Raw genomic sequence first — 16,145 nt, forward strand, 5'->3', positions numbered from 1 at the left:
CTTCATCTTGGGAGCTGATGATCATGGCAGACAGCTGCGGGTGGTTCAGGAAGGCGGTGACCCAGAAGCCAGGAATATTCTGGATGATGAAGCTCCTACGGGCTAAATGCAACCAGCACATACGTCCAAACCTGCACTCCAACTACAGGTAAGCCCTGTCTGCCTGGGCACTCATGGCCTCCAGCTCCCACTGGATGGCTTACAGTGGCTCCACAACTGGGGCCACCAAGGTTTAGCAGCCCCTGGGCCCTCCTGTGCCTCCACTCCCACTTCCAGCTACTCTTCCCCAATCAGCTTCTCTGTCACCTCCATCTGCCTTACTGCTGCTTTTGCATATCCCCCCCCACACCTCCACCATGAAGATGCCACCCTCTTCATTCATCACTTCTGCAGCATTCTGCAGGCTCCAGCCTGAGCCCCCACCCCTCTGTGCCACAGGTTTCTGGGGCCTCATCCCCGACAGGCTGTTTTCCAGGCTACGATCAGTCACCGCAGAGGCCGCTTCTCACTGGCAGGCTGAGTGGTCCCAAAACTGGCTGTGGGGTTAGGGGTGCCTGCGTCTCGCAGTTTCTCCGGCCCGAGCCGTGGGTGCCAGGCACACGCCTCAGTCCTGTGCGGAGGTCCAGCGGCAGGCATGCAGCGGTTTCCAGGCCCCCTGTACCCTCATCCTCCATCACCTGCGGAAGCTTCTGGCCTGGAGGGGCTCGGGGTGCGCAGGCGACACAGTGGGTTCTGCAAGAAGGGTAGCTCCGCGGCTGATGGCTGGGGGTGGGGACAGGGGTGGTGGCATCGCAGGAGAGAGGCAGGGAGGCGTGTCTCCTCCGGGGCGCACTCTGCCCCTCACACCCCCTTCTTCCAGATGTGATTCGCTAGGGTCCCAGGGCTGCGGAGACAGGAGAGGGGCAAGGTGCCTGGAAGCCTGGCGAAGAGTCAGGGGGCTGCTGGGTGGGAATACAACCACGTACGAGACCCAGAACTGGCCTGATTAGTAGGGTGCTGGCGGTGAAGTGCAGGGCTGTACCTAGCAAGGAGCAGCTTGGAGGGGGCAACAAGGATCAGGCCTAACCCTCGGTCACAGACAGAACCTTCCATCACAGCCACAAAACCAGGCGATTACTGGGGCTCTGAGTCTGCCATGGGCAGGTGGGAGTCGCCCGTTGCCCACACTGGCCTGCTGCTTTGGGGCAGCTGTAGGACACCTGTAGCTTTGCAGAAGATAAATCACTCAGGCATATGCAGAGGACTCAAGAGGTATCTCTTGCAAAGACTGACCAGACGCAAACTGGAAGCTAGTTTGATGGTCATTGTCCGGCACACAGAGGTACTCAAAATATTCATGTGGAGAAAAGAAACAAGGTCAGAGTGGAAGGATCTGGGACAAGGGAAGGTCTCGAATGCTGCTGACTAGGGAGCATTCTGCCTGGTTTCCTCCTGGACTGATAGGCTGAAAAGGTGGACACTGTCCTAGGCCCAGGGGCTACCCCTTGTTCTGTACCAGACATTTCACAAATGCGAACTCTAGACTGAAGTGCAGAGTCTGTACTTGGATGAGAGCCTGTGTGGAACAGCCCCTGCAACCCTCATCCTACAAATGCATCTGTGCTCCTGTGGTCTTGGCTTCCAAACTAGCACTTAATGCCCCACAGCTCTGCCTGGAAGTCCTTGCCACCTACAGAAAGCCTTCAGCCTCCCCTGGCCCACTGGGTAAGATAGCTCTGAGCCCTCAGACCCATCCTGGAGTGTGTATGCCCTAGAAGGCAAAGTTGATTCCCTTGGGGCCCTAGCCAGAGTTCTGACCCATTGGAATAGATAGTGAATGTCTGTCAAGTAAATGGATGGCCAAAGAGATGAAGGGCCAGCCCACTGCTTTTGTACACACATTAACACTTGTTAATGCACCGTGGACTCGTGGACTCGGGTTGGACTCCAGAGCTACTAGTACTGCTTGGCTAGTCATTGCTCCAGACCACAGAAATGCATGCTCAGTCTGAGCCCTGGATGGGAGGATCTCACTACAAGGGATTGGGCCCAGGACTGTGATGACTACCTTTGTTAAACTGGCCAAGCAATGTCAGCTGAAGCCACATCAGCCTCTCAACAGTTTGTCTGAACCCAATGGGTGGGCACAGTCACTTACCAGCTGTATACCTTGGGCAGATGACATTTTTCTCGGATAACCAGCGTCCATTACTCTTCCTAATTTCAGTACCCTAAAATTCCTTTGAAAAGCTACTCCCCACCCACCCTCCAACCCCCATTTCAGCCTTGTCATCACTGGCTTATAGTGACAGATTTGTGGGTGGCACAGAACCTCATGAAGGCCAAGGAGACCAGGGATGCTTACTGAGGCTTCTGTGAATAAATGGACTCCTCTCTCCTGAGAGCCTAAAATGGTTCCCTTTCTTTCTGGTCAGCACTGTGTGAGAATGACAGGACTGGAATCATGGCAGCATTCTATTCCTACACAAACGGACAAGTCACTGTAGGGCCTGAAGATGATGTCACAGCTGCACAAGACAGGGCAGAGAGAAAGAGGAATGCTAAGACCAACCATGTTTGAGCTGCTGGATCAATCCTAACCTGAAGATTGTTCTACATCTGATATTTTCAGTTACATGAAAATTCATTAAGCCAATTTGATTTTTCTGATCTCTGCATCCAAGACTGAGATGGTACGATGCCACTTACCTCAAAGGCATCCCATTATATAATCTTTCATTTCAAAGTGCAGTTTGTAGGTGCCAATGTGTAGGTTGTTACTATCTATCCTATACTCACCATCCCCTCGGATGTAAAGACATCTGGAGATTCCAATTCTTCCCCAGGCTCTCTCCAACCCTTTCCCAATCAGACAGGTTCACAACTTCCAAATACATCATTCAGAAGTTTTTAATAAACAACTTCATTATAAAAACTTTTTGAAAATGTAATTCTGTAAAACATTGAAAAAATCTACTTTAACAAAGATACGCCCTGTGCATTTTCTAATGGCACTTATATTTTACAATAATAACCTTGTTTTATATAAAGCCAAAAATACTCCAAGAGGTTATTCACTGTGTTTACAAAGTGCTAGAAGGTTTTGTCTTGTATTTTCTCTTTAAATAATCTGGCATTACGAAAGAGTGGCTCCAAAGCCTTGACCACTGGGAGGGAGGCGTATGAGAAGTGGTGTTTTAGGAGTTCTAGTGCCAAACACTCAGAGGTGGAGAGGTGCACATGGGGAGACTCGGCTGAGGAAGTCAGCTCACGTCTGAAGAAACTGGACTGGGATACTCTTTCCAAACCACTCCAGAGGCACTAAATTAGCATGGTGAGTCCTCCTCCTGTCAGAACCGATACCCCTTTCCCTCGCCACAGACCCTACTCTCCAGTGGTGAAGGTCACAGCCAATTTCTTCCACAGCAGGTTCAGAGCTCCAGGAGAGGCCAGGGTGGGGTTCCAGAGGAATCCGGACTTTTCTGGCCAACACCTGCCTAAGGCAAAGTTTATTACATAAATATCCTTGTTAAAAAGCAAAATATTGATACTGTACAACATAAACTGTTTTAAAAAATCGTGCTTACAAACGGCTCCTAGATAAGGAGGGAGGGGGAGGGGTGGAGAAAAGAGCTACCAAAAAGGGAGGGTTTAAAGGGCTACTAGGAGAAAGTTTTGGGCAGTGGGAGAATTTCAACTTAGGACAATATCTACGAGCAAAAAAGGAATCACACCTGCTTCCCGGATTTCCATTAACAAAATGCCATTTGTAAAAGGTTGGGGGGAAAACAACTCAACTGGTGTTCCTTTCCCTACCTTTTACCTCTTTAAGATATGCACAGATCTTTTGCACTAACACAACTGGGCGTGTCATCCACTGGCCCCCAGAACTGCACTCAACCCTGACCGGCTACTGTGCAGGGTGGGGAAGTTCTGTCGTTGACAGAGGTTGGAGGTGAGGGAGAAAGGGGACATCACCCCTTTTTCCTGGTCCCAGTTTGGCCTCTGCCACATGCCATGGCTCCTGTCCTGGGCAGACCCCCTCAGGCTCTCATGGCTTCAGTAAGGGTACTGAAGTGGGTTTGGTACTGAGTGTAGGATAAACCTATTCTTTTCCTTTGAACAACTAGGCCAATAAGGATTTTTTTTTTTTTTTTAAATTATGTGAAGTTTAAGAAAGTTGGGTAGCTATGGTCCAAAAAAAGGTGAAGGTAGATGTTTCTCTGCACTAGCAAAGTTCACAGTGATAGGGAAATTCCTTGTAAGGTGATGAGGGCATTGAAGGAAGAGGAAAGCAGCAGCAGGATGGAAGGAAGGGGAGGGAAGGAGGGACAAGGTCCAGCTACAAGGTTTTAAACAATTGCTTTGCCTGTCCTCTAAGTTTCCCAGCATCACTAATGGGGGAGAGGATTCAAGGAACAAGAAAAAGCAGGCAGAGAGGAGGAGACTCACTCTAACAGCCTGAAACTATATTCTGTGGCCAGAAGCCCATTATTTGCCTCTGTGAAGGGAAGGTGAAGGGAAGGTGGCAGGAAGTGGGTGAAGGGTTGCTGGGTCTAGTGATGAAGACCAGAGACAAGGAGAATGGCAGCACTGAGTCCTGCTTGGATTCTCAAATACCATTTCCTGTAATATGAGTCCCAGTAGCATGCACAGCATGCAAGTGGTGCCTGCATATCAAGGTGGACGCTTTTAAATATAAACCTTAATCAGTCCCTGGGACTCATTGAAACTAATTTTTAGAGCAAATCACCTCATCAGATTCTAATCTTGCCATACATTTTTATGTGGTTTTTAAGGTATCCCAAGCTACCCTGCTTGAATCAAAACATGCTTATTCACTCCACATTGCTTCCAATCAAAGACTAGGGAGCTACATTAGGGCTTTCACCTCAGAGTACCGGCCTGGGCTGAAGCAGAAGCCTGGGTCTTGGACCTGCTGTTACTGATGATAGACCAAAGTGATTTCTAGATGGAAGGGGAAAAGAGGGAGAACTGGGAGGAGGCTGAGGCAGTTCCTGGGTAGTTTGTCCTGAAACCCTAGTGGAGAAGCCAGCATGAGGCACCTGCTGAGAAGTGCCCAGAAACTGCTGGCTGCATCTGTAGGAGTTAGAAGAGGTAGAAGTGTGTTTCTGAATCAGAGTAGAGGTGTCTCAAAAGGGTACCACATTGGTGGTTCCTGAGCTGCCTCCCTTCCATGAGTGGGAAGAGTGCCCATGCAGAAGTGAGATGAAGCAGGGATGGGGTGTGGCTGGGCAAGGGCTGTGCTGTCTGTGGCAGAGAGCCCCACGGTCAGAAGTAATTATTTGTTACAAGAAATCTTGCCAAGTATTGGGAGCAAAACTGAGGAAGGTTCTATGATGGAGAGCCAGAGAAGCCTATGCACATTGGCCCTGAGTCCAAGGGAACTGCAAAGTGGAGGAGAGAGAAAGGACACTGAGGATAAGAAAAGTCGGTGTAAGAGGCAATGATGCACCCATAGATTAGGACTCAACTATCTGCCCAGTCCCAACTTTCTGAAAACTCTTCTTCCAACAATTCTACAACTTCCTGGAAAAGGGACAGGTAGGAGAGACACAAATGAGGGGTTCACACTCTCTCCTTTGCTCTTCACACCAGCCTAGAACCCAAGACCCTCCTTCTAAGACTAATGATAACAGCTCATGATGTTCGGGGTGGGGGTTAGGAAATGGGGAGGTGATGGAAGTGGGCATGCCTTCCATTTCTTCCCCTTTCCAGTTCAAAAGGAGGATGAGGGGATCATGATGTATACTTGGAGAAAAACAGAATTGCAGACCTGTGAGAAAACCGCTCCAATCTTCTTGCCTGTCTCCTGCGGACACTGCTGAGGAAGGCAGGAACAGACACAGTCATGGAAGATGGCAGAGAATGAAGCAGTCCAAAGTCAGTTTATTTCCCCACAGGGGAAAAATGTGACCTCAAGTGAAGAGAAGTCAGTGACACCTGACTCCGCCTTGTAAACAGGGCTCCAGTTAACACCAGGTACCAAATGGTTCCAGCTGGTGCCAACTGGAATGGACTGATGGGAATGAATTCACGGTGTGTAAACAATGTTCACTGCAATCATCCTAAGGCTAACAGCTCGGCAAGGGAGGTGAAATGGTGTGTCTGAAGCGACTGTGTAAACGGTACCGTTGCTGGACAACACTGACTGAAAATGGAGCTGCTGGAACAGGAGGGATGCGGGTGGTGGGGAAGAACAGAGGCCCTCTCTCTTTCCTGCCCATTAGCTGGAGCAGGTGATGGAGCCAAGTGACCCTCTGCAGCAGGGCCTGATCAACTGCTGTGTGGTCTGCAAATTGGGACCAGAAGGCGGGCTTCTTGGGCTATTTCTCTCAAGGTCATCCAAAGTGAAACCTCTGTGTCTCCAACAGGTCTTCCCCTTCTCCAAAGAGAAGGAGGTTCTGACACTTCAGAGAAGGAGAGGGCTAAGTGTGGCTCCCGATTCAGATTGAAAAAGAAGAAAAAAAAAAAAAAGTAAAAATACCTGAAGTCCTATAGTATGCAAGCTTTTCAATGGGTTGGGACTCAAGGTTCCTCCTGGAACTGATCCTGGAGCCTGAACCCCCAAACCAAGTGCTCCATAAACATACTGGATTTTTTTCTGTTTGAACCCAGCTCTGAAAGCTCAGCTGCCTTCATGGAGGATGCAGATAGGATGGGTACTGAGGCTCCCTGACAGAGTCCAAGACTGAGCTGAGGCTTTCCTTGGGGGCTACTGGAATGCCTGGTGGAAACGAGGCAGGGTGGTGGTGCTCAGGCCAGAGGTGAAAACAGGAGGCAAGGAGTGCAGAGGCCCAAAGTTCAGCGGTCCCCCAGCTCCTGGGGAATCTTGAGGCTGAGCTTGCAATGTGGTGAGCAGGGGCTGTGCCTCGGCCTGGGAGTAGCCCATAACCAAGCCTCCTGTGGCCCCAGACGGGTTACACGAGGGCAGGTTGAGTGGAAGAAAGCCCAGTAAGTGGGAGAAGTCCACATTAGCAGCGCAGAGGGCCTCAGAGAGGTTGGCGGGGCTCTTGGTGAGCAGTGCTTCATCCAGGAGGGCCGCAGCTGCCGCCGGCTGAGGTGAGGCGGGCTGAGGTTCAGCGGATGAGAGAGACAGGCTTCCTGGAAGCTCCGCCAGAAAACTATCCACCTCCACTTTGGGCAATTTGTCGGGCAAGTATGAGGTAGATCCAAGTTGGTATTTTGGAGGAAGCTGAGCTGGAGAAGAGATAGGTGAGGATTCCAGAGGGTAGCTCATACCCATGGGCAGCGTATTGTGCACCAAGGAGTGTGGGACGCCCGCACTGGGCATGGTAGGGATGTGGGCACCATACATACCCATGGGTAACATGCTAGGGAAGGCCTTGGCCCCCATCATGTCCCGAGAGGCCATGCACAGCACAGGGCTTAGCTCCTCCTTCACACTGACTGTGGAGCTGCAGCTGAGTAGGCCTAACATGTCCACTGGCTCTGTCTTGATCTTGAGCAGCTCCTGTGAGTGGCTCTTCTTGACATGCCGTGTCAGATGATCCTTACGGCCAAACCTCTGGGCACAGTACTGGCACAGGAAGTCCTTCCGGCCCGTGTGCACCACCAGGTGCCGCCGTACATCCTTACGAGTATAGAAACGCCGGTCACAGTGGTCACAGGGGTGCTTTTTCTCCTTGGCACCTCCTGCTACCCGGCGTGAGTGGGCCTTCAGGTGCTCTAGCAGGGCCTGGGTACTCTCAAAGGTCTGCAGGCACACCTTGCAGCTGAGGTCACCACTGCTGGCAGCATGCATGGCCAGATGGCGCCGGTAGCCCAGCTTTGTATTGTAATTCTTACCACACTCGGAACAGTGGAGGGCCTCTTTGTTGGGGTCGTGGGTCTGCAGGTGGTTCCGGAGATGGTCTTTGCGGTGAAACATCTTATCACAGTACATGCACTGGTGGGGTTTTTGGGCTGAATGGGTGGCCATGTGCCTGGGGTAGGGATGGAGGGCAGAGGAGAAAGAGAGGAGATCACAAGGGCTGGCCAGACAACTGAGGTATCCATTAAAAGGGAGCTAGACATAAAAATTATGGTAAGGCCATGCAATGGAATAGACTACCACGCCAACTATACTCTATAGATGTCCTCATCCACCTGCAGAATCACATAAGTACTGCTATTCTTTGCAGCACTGTATATAGTAGCAAAACCAGGAACAATCTAAATGCTCATCAATAGGGTAATGGTTAAATAAATTATGGTAAGTCTGTAAAATGACTCAACTTTTTAAAAAAATAAGGCAACTTTCTATGTACCCAAAGGGAACAAGCTCTTAAGATACAGTAAGTGGAAGAAAGCAGTGAGACAGAATAGTGCATTCAGAATGTGACTATGCATATGAAAAGAGGGAAATACATGTAAGTTTGCTTGTATGTGCTTAAAGTGTTTCTAAAAGGATATATAAGAAACTGACAGCACTAGCTGCCTATGGGGAGAAGAAATATGCAGTGTGATGGAGGATTTTCATTGTATACCTTATGGTACCTTTTAAATTTTAAATTATGTGAACACATTTCTTTTTCAAGAAATTACATTTACAAAATTTTAAATGACACAATAAAGAGAAAACAAAATATATCTAAACTTTCTGATCTAGAACAATCTTCCAAGATATAGGGAGCTGAGTCAAAAAAGGAAGTTCTGTATAGTGTGTATAAATAATATAATCCCTTGGAAAAAAGGGAATACGTGTTTGAATGTTTCAGCAAGGACACACAAGAAACTGACCTCCCAGTTGCCTCTGGGGAGAACAGTGGCTTCAAATGTGAGAACAATTCATTTTTCACTGTATGCCCACTGTACCATTTAAACTGTTTGCCAGGCAAACCAGCAACATTTAAAAAATGTTTTCACGGTATGGCACCTCAGTGTCCTTTAGTTTACTTGCTCTCATCGGGCTAGCCAGAAAGCAGCTCAGAATCTAGAAATTACAATCCGGAGCTCCAAATACATTCAGAATAAACTCAGCAAGACTTCAAAGGCCCATCATACCAGGCCCTGTGTGAGCTGTGTCATTAACCTCGTCCTCTAAGAGGCTGAAGCGCAGGGTAGTCCTACTCCACTGTCAGTAAGTGGCACAGGCTGAATTTAAACACAGACCTTGAGAAGTGGGTTCACTTAAGTATGCCACCACTGTCTCTAGTATAGCACCCAGTGATCTTTTCTACCTGAAGGGCATCAAACGTCCCCAATACCTCCATGCTATGTTTGAGTGCTCACACCTATGAGGGTTACCATTGACCTCCTGTGACATAACTGACATGATAATGTATGAGAGGGAGGTGCTGAGTAATCCACTACCCTCGTTTTACAGGTAAGGAAACTAAAGCCCAGAGGTTTAGTAACTCACCTAAAATCACACAGTGTCTATGGGTAGAGCTGGGGCTCCTGCCTACTGGACTAGGACCTTTCCTGCTGCCTCCCACTGACATCCAGACTGTCACTAAGATAGTCTAAGAAGACAGCCCCAACTGGAGTCCATCCAAGTCACATGAAGCACATGGAATCAAAGAATTCCTGAGGACCACAGAACTGTCACGAGGCCAATCCTGGTCACATACGACCCTGTTACCTATTTTAGTTCCTTCCTATCAACTGTTTTTAAGACAAGGAACTGAGGCTTTCTGTGGTCAACTTGTTCATGTATTTACTTGTTTGCTGCCTGTCCACGCTATTAAGATAATAAACTCAAGGAGGGCGAGCACTCCCATCTACCTGTGCCTGGTAAGTAGGAGCTCAATAAACCAGTTTGACAGATGAATAGATGAAATATTATGCATCAGGCAGTCTGTCTCATTTGTAAAGAGCATATTCATGTTTCTCTGATGGAAAGGCAAGGATTAAATCAAAATTGCTTCCAAGCAGGCCTTTCTCCCTTCAAAGCTGCTCTGCTGCATCTGCTTTATACTAGGGCTTTCGCATTTCATTTTATTTTAGCAGAGGTTCTTGGGCTTACAAGTTTCAGGAAAGCCACTGACCCAGAGGACACCAGGGACTCTACAGACACTGAAGTAATCATTTGAATGGCAGGATGGTTCAGTAGAAGAGGCACTGTAGGACCTAAGAAGCTATGTGACTTCGGGTAAAGTTACTTCCCCACTCTGAGCCTCCAATTTAAAAAATTTACAGATTGGACTGCAGGGTCTCCTTTTCCTTCTCAAGTTCTAAGATGGATTCTTAATTTCTGGCTAAGATTCTCACCATTACCTGATAGGAGTGGGGAAAGTACTATTGAAAAAAATGTTCAATCTCATTTTTCATGGCTGTCTGATATTATACCCATCACATTCTAGTGTTTGAATAAAAAATACTATTATTTTTTAGTGAGAGACCTCAAATGGTTGTCATTCAGAACACGCTTAGGGGACAAATTAACCTCTACTCTTTTGCCACACTCAGTGGAGTCTCTCTGGCTCTGTTCTCTGGGAACCTAAGGCAGGAAGAGGCATGGGAATGTCACCTACCTATACAGCTTGTACTTGGAGGCAAAAGCCTTGCCACAGTGTAGCTGAGGGCAGCTATATGGTCTCTGCTCTGGATGGGGAAGGCTGTGAGGCCTCAGCTTCTCTCCATTTGAGAAGGGTGTCCCCGAGATTTCGCATTGGCACTTCACTTGACTCTCCACCTCCCGGCCCCGAGGCCTGGGAACTAGTTTCCAGCCCACTTCCTCCTCCTGCTTTGCATCTTGAATCCAGGGGGGGACGCTGGTGAAAAATGTGGTCATGGCAAGGCTAATGGCGAAGGGCCATGTTATTCAGAAAGCCTCCCCATCGGTTCCACATGGGCTGTCTGCTCTGTCACAGTCTCCAACGCAGCCTTCAGAAAACAATCTCTTCACCTGAAACATCAGAATACCAGGTGTTAGAGAGCCCAATACCATGAAAACATGGGCTCTAGAGGCAGACAGATCCCCATTCCAATCCCAGCCCTTCCAATTTGAAGCCATGTGACTTTCAGCCAATTACTTATTTCCATGAAGTGTTTCCTCATTTACAAAAGACTTAATAATCTCCTGAATCATAAGCATGTTTTGAGGATTAAATGAGATAATGAATATAAGGCACTCAGCAGAAGGCTGGGCACCTAATAAGTGCTTTGTGATAACTTTTATTACTAGTACCACCTAGGCTAATAGGAAACAAAATAATCTGAGGAAGTAAAAACCCTAAACTCCAAACTTTCTCTTCTGACTTCTGTTTTACATACTTTCCTCTAAACTCAGAGAGAGCAGCCCCTCCTCCTCCACCTCCTCTTTCTCCTTCTCCTCTTTACCCTAACTCTCCTTCACTCACTACTTTCCACAATTCTCCTCATGGAGGTGTTAAGGAGTAATAAAATGCCCAAAAGGCAACAGACGAGAAGGGAGGAAAAGCTTTTACTTAGGAAATTTACACCCTCGAAAGTCAGCCCCTGTGCCAGATGTATTTCTCAGCAGCGCATCAACATCAAGAGGTTCTGCTGAGGAGGCAATGCCACAGTCAGCATTTCCCCTAAACCAGTACGGGTTCCATCCTACCCTCTACCACCTCTCTGGGTCTCTTGGTCTTGGGCCCAGACCATGCTTCTTTAGCAAAGCTTATCCAATACTCCAGGTGCAGGCTGGCCCCTTCTACAGATCCTCATAGTGCACATGCATTTCTCCATTACAAACAGGTAAGTACTTGCATTAGAACTTAGTCTCCACCAAACTGATAACTGAGAGCTCAAAATCATCTTTCATCTCCATATACCTAGAAAAGGACCCTCAACTTTCTTTTAGTTGAGTAAATTAGTCACTGAATTCAAGTTGATTCTCATAGGCTTAACTTATGCTCAGAAAATTCTGGTTTAAACTTGCTTTACAATCCTTCACAAATGTGGAGCCATTATCATGAAGTCTGATCCTTTCTCTTGAGTAGAAGGGGTTAGGGGGCTGAAGCAAGGTGACACAACTTCTTTTCTGACATCAACTCAGAGAGGAAAGGATGGGAGTTACAGTATGGTCTCTCAAAAGGGGGACAACGAACCGATATTCACACTCACAAGCTCATCACAGATTACCAACTACAACAGAACTCTCTACGATGGGGATTCCCTTTGAAGAGGTCAGGCCAAAATATGGTCATGAAGCTTTTCCATGTGAAGGGAGCAAAGGGGGTATCTGGGGATTGTCCACGAGAATCTGGGGAGGGCTCCAACCACACAAACTAGCTGTGGGCCACAGAATGCTTGCTCAGCTCATTAGCACCTGCTGCTTACAGTGACCATTCATCCAACAGGCTGGCCGTGAACGAGATGATGGGATCAGCGGGTTCATGCCCCAGAGAGCTTTGCTCATCATTAACATGAGCTATGTCCTGTTCAGGAACCATTCCTCTTGTTGAAGAAACATTGCAATGTAACATGATATAAACATTTCCCCATCACGAGTGGAGATTTGCCTAGAAAGATCTGCACAAAGGTGGCTGCATTTTGCATGAGTCACGTGCGGGGGAGGCGTAGGTAGCACTAAAAACTAGTCCCACTTGAGCCTTGAAGTCATGGCATATTTACCTGCTTCACTATAAACCTCAAAGGTCTCTGCCATCTGGCTTTCATTGTTTAAGTCTCCTCCTTCTTCTCACAGGTGGAATTACCTGTTTATAATATCAACTATTACTATGCATCTTGGAGTTGGGTACACACCGAGCGTTAATTTGCACATCTAGTTTGGACTGAATTTCTCCTACCTTCAAAGTCAAATTCTGCTCCCCCTTGATATCTGAAATCATGCACTTCAGCCTCTGGAAAGTTGGGAATGGCAGCCAGAGAGAAGCAAGTCGCATCACTCTGGCTGATGTGAGAGGGGAGCCTAGCCCTGGAAATTCCACACAAACTCAGAAAGAGAATAGTACGTCCCCTAACTCCCACACGTCCACCTCATCTGTTCTCCTGAACAAGCACAAACAAGACACAGCAATTTAGAATGCTACTACTGAAAGAGTGAGTAATGGGCTTCTAGGAAATAGGCTGGTGGTGGCTAAGAAGAGCTCACGAGGTTGTACTGATAGAAACAGGGAAGGCAGCAGCCATGTGCTTGCCTTGATCTGTATTTAATGCGGCTATGGCTTTAAAAGAAAACAGCCAACACTCTGATCCTATTCCCCCTATGCTTTAAAAAAGGCACAGTGGAAATCCTTACCTAAAGTTACTGAAAGGCTGCTGGATAACCAAAGCTGCTAGTGTTACCTTAGGGACCCTTTTGGGAATCCACTCTCTTCCTCTGTCCTTTGTCTGCAAACTCCTCTCATCCAGAAAGATTCCTGGGCTTCTCTCACATTATCAGACCTATTCCTTCAGACGTCTTCCTTGGCAAAACCGTCAGAGAATTCTGCTTCTCTCTCAAAGCTGCTCTTCTGGTCTCACATGCTAACCTTAACAACTATAGAGAAGCTGTCAGAACCTGTTCCCATAAAACAAACACAATCAATCCCCCCCAGTTACTGGTATAATTTGGTATATTTTCATCCTAAGATTCCTTCTGGAGCCTGATCTGAAGAGGGAGGTAGCATGGAAAGAACTTGCCATCAGAAGAGCTGCCTGCCTCTTTCTGGCTGTGAAACTATGAGCAGGCTATTTGGTTTCTCTGAACCTCAGTTTCCTCAATTTCTAAAATAGAGATTTATTCTCCTTACCTATAATATTCTCATGGAGGATTAAATGAAAAAACACTCTGGAAAGCATCTGACATATAAAATGTATGAATACACACAGTGCTGTCTCTGAGGTCTAAATCGTGTCTGCCTCTTTTCCACTCGGAGCCTGAGTAGTACTTCTCCCTGCGCCCCACCCCTCCCCCACCCTTTAATGTTACTTCTCAGACCTCAGAGTGGGTTTCCTTCCCTTCCCAACATCTCCCCAGAAATGCAGCCTTCCCCTTTACCGTCACAATTAACCTTCAGCACAACCCCTCTAAGCGTCCCCTTCCTTCACTTTACCTTCCTCCAACACCATATCGTGGGCCAGAGTTCTCTCACTTTAGGAAATCTCTTCTATTAATGCTCTGTACCCCCAAGTACAAATGCTTGCTAAAAAACTCTGGATGGCCAACCTTCACTGTGGAAGCTGAAAAGAGACAAATTGCTCCCTAGTCTGTCTTTCCTCTGTTGTGAGCCATGATGCCTGCTGCCCTCTGATGAAACTATAGTTTTTATGGTGTTACATCATCTCTATAGAAACTGCATTCTTTCTCCATTATTAGCCTGTTTCCTCATCTGTAAACTAAAAATACTTACCTCACAGGCTTGTTTTAAGGATTATTTTAGTTAGGTATGCAAAGAGCTCAGCATAGGGCTCGGCTTGATGTGAATACACAACAAAAGGCAGCTATTATCTTCACCATTGTATTGAGTTGCATGTTCCCACCTTCTGCTGCCACACTTGAATTCGCCCAACCCTCCCAAAAAACTGTTGAGAAACACCCCCCCTGCAGCAAGGAAAGGGTTAATCTCTAAGTGTTCTTAACGAGAGAGACCCACAGAGGATTAACAGCTCCACTTCAGTGACTACCCTAAAATAGCTTTTATCCCTCCTGCCCAAGAGCTACTTGGGGATCTGAAGAACTCAATTCAACACCTGCCGAGGAGGAAACACCCTGGAACGTTCCTTGGGGCGGACAGAATCTTCCCTTAAGCAGAACTCAAAATAGCAACTGAGAAATTATAAATAAACTTAAAGGAAAAAAAAACCACGATCTGACCTGGGCATCATCAGAAACAAATCCAAAAGATAAACTGACTGGCTGGAAAACAGTGAGAAGGAAAGGGGAGAATGAGACTAGCTGCTCCCCTCACTCACACACACTCCAGAGTGGTGGGAGAATTAAATTACAGAACGGCTAGAGAGTCTCAATGACTTGCATCATTCCAAGAGACATCAAACTGGATTAACAAGGGCTGGGTTTACTCTCAGGCTGCTACTTCTATCAGTATAGATGAGCCCTCTCTGGGGTTTCTTTGATTCCCTATTTCCTCTGATTCCCGCTGCCTCCTACTCCTGAAGAAGCCTTAAGCAAATGGCTGCAACTCACTACAACCCCATTTTCATGAAGAGGACACCCCCCTACCCCAATCTAATGGCCTCACCTTGGGTGTGTGTGGGGGTGGGAGTGGGGATTTGAAACCCAAGGCCAGACTATCACAGCCCCAAGCTGACAGGTGGAAGAACACACAAGCCAGGAGACGAGCTACACTGGCAGGTGAAAGCACTAACAACTCCCCCACACCAATTGTCCTCTTATCTTCCACCTTACAGGTCCCTTTCCCCAACCAAGCTGGCCCATAGCGCGGGACTGGATTTGCAGGGAATAGCCTGGTTCCTCCAGCAGCTTCTAAACCACTCCACTGTATGATGGGGAAAGGTTAAATTCCCCTGGGTGTGGGAGAGATGGGAGGAGACGGCTTCCAGAAGCGACAGAAATCCAGGGAGAAGTCTGAAGGCGGTCTCAGGGAAGGAAGGGCAAATATGGTACAGAATCATGAGCAAGCTAACTGAGGAACCCCCTCCTCCCAAAAAGAGGTTGAGGGATTATAAGGGCTGGAGGGTTCCAGGAGTTGACAGTCACAAGTGAATTCCCCTAATTTCAAGAGTCTCAAAATGGGTATCCGGATGAAGGATGTCTACCGCTTAGGGAGAATGTTCACTACGGAGGGAAATGTAGGTAGGGCTTATTTGGGTTCGTAGGGCTTATTTGGGTTCTCCAGAACTAGGTATTCGAGGGAAGCTTCAAAAGGGGTTATATGGTTCTGGAAAATGAAACAGAAGGTAAAAAAGTGGACTATTTAGAGCGGGAAAGGGAATTATGTGGGTCAGGGTAGGCGTGTCTGAGGGGAGGGAGCAGGTGCAGCTTATCTGCGTCCCCCAGACCCGGGTCCCTGATAAGGTCAGCAGCGCGTTATCTGGGTCTCCAGGGAACCTGGGGGGTCGGGGCTAGGGGACCCTCCGGGCTGTGTCTCCAGGTCTTGAAAGGCAGGGGCCAGTGAGGTTTCTTCGGGTCCCCCAGACCCAGCTATTGGGTCCGGGGAGAGTTTTCATCACCCTGAGGCCTATCTGGGCGCGGGCTGACGCAGAGGGGGGGCCCCCGGTCGGGGGTATGGGCGACCGCGCTGAGGGGC

The 16,145-nt window shown here is 48.0% G+C and overlaps 1 protein-coding gene across 2 annotated transcripts; it reads right to left on the bottom strand.

Moving 5' to 3' along the window:
• Positions 1-2,871: 2,871 nt before the first annotated feature.
• Positions 2,872-10,852, bottom strand: PLAGL2 (PLAG1 like zinc finger 2). Of its 2 annotated transcripts, XR_002777237.1 has the most exons (3): positions 10,479-10,852; positions 5,777-7,946; positions 2,872-3,476 (listed from the first exon to the last, which is right to left on the bottom strand). XR_002777237.1 is itself a non-coding variant. In XM_023523272.1 (2 exons), exons 1-2 carry the CDS (start codon positions 10,736-10,738, stop codon positions 6,716-6,718), a joined length of 1,491 nt encoding a protein of 496 aa, XP_023379040.1. In that variant the 5' UTR covers positions 10,739-10,852; the 3' UTR covers positions 2,872-6,715. The 2 variants fall into 2 exon arrangements, 1 of the variants encoding a protein (XP_023379040.1); XM_023523272.1 differs by having other exon boundaries at positions 2,872-7,946.
• Positions 10,853-16,145: the final 5,293 nt, after the last annotated feature.

The sequence above is a fragment of the Pteropus vampyrus genome, unplaced genomic scaffold (assembly GCF_000151845.1).
Source record: "Pteropus vampyrus isolate Shadow unplaced genomic scaffold, Pvam_2.0 Scaffold388, whole genome shotgun sequence".
NCBI lineage: Eukaryota > Metazoa > Chordata > Mammalia > Chiroptera > Pteropodidae > Pteropus > Pteropus vampyrus.

What these genes read in the sequence shown, in the direction of transcription:
- PLAGL2 (XM_023523272.1), bottom strand. Translation starts at nt 10,738, where the DNA reads ATGACCACATTTTTCACCAGCGTCCCCCCCTGGATTCAAGATGCAAAG. An exon ending in TCCAAGTACAAGCTGTATAG is followed by an intron (nt 7,947 to 10,478) that starts GTAGGTGACATT and finishes TCCCTACCCCAG; the next exon opens with GCACATGGCCACCCATTCAG.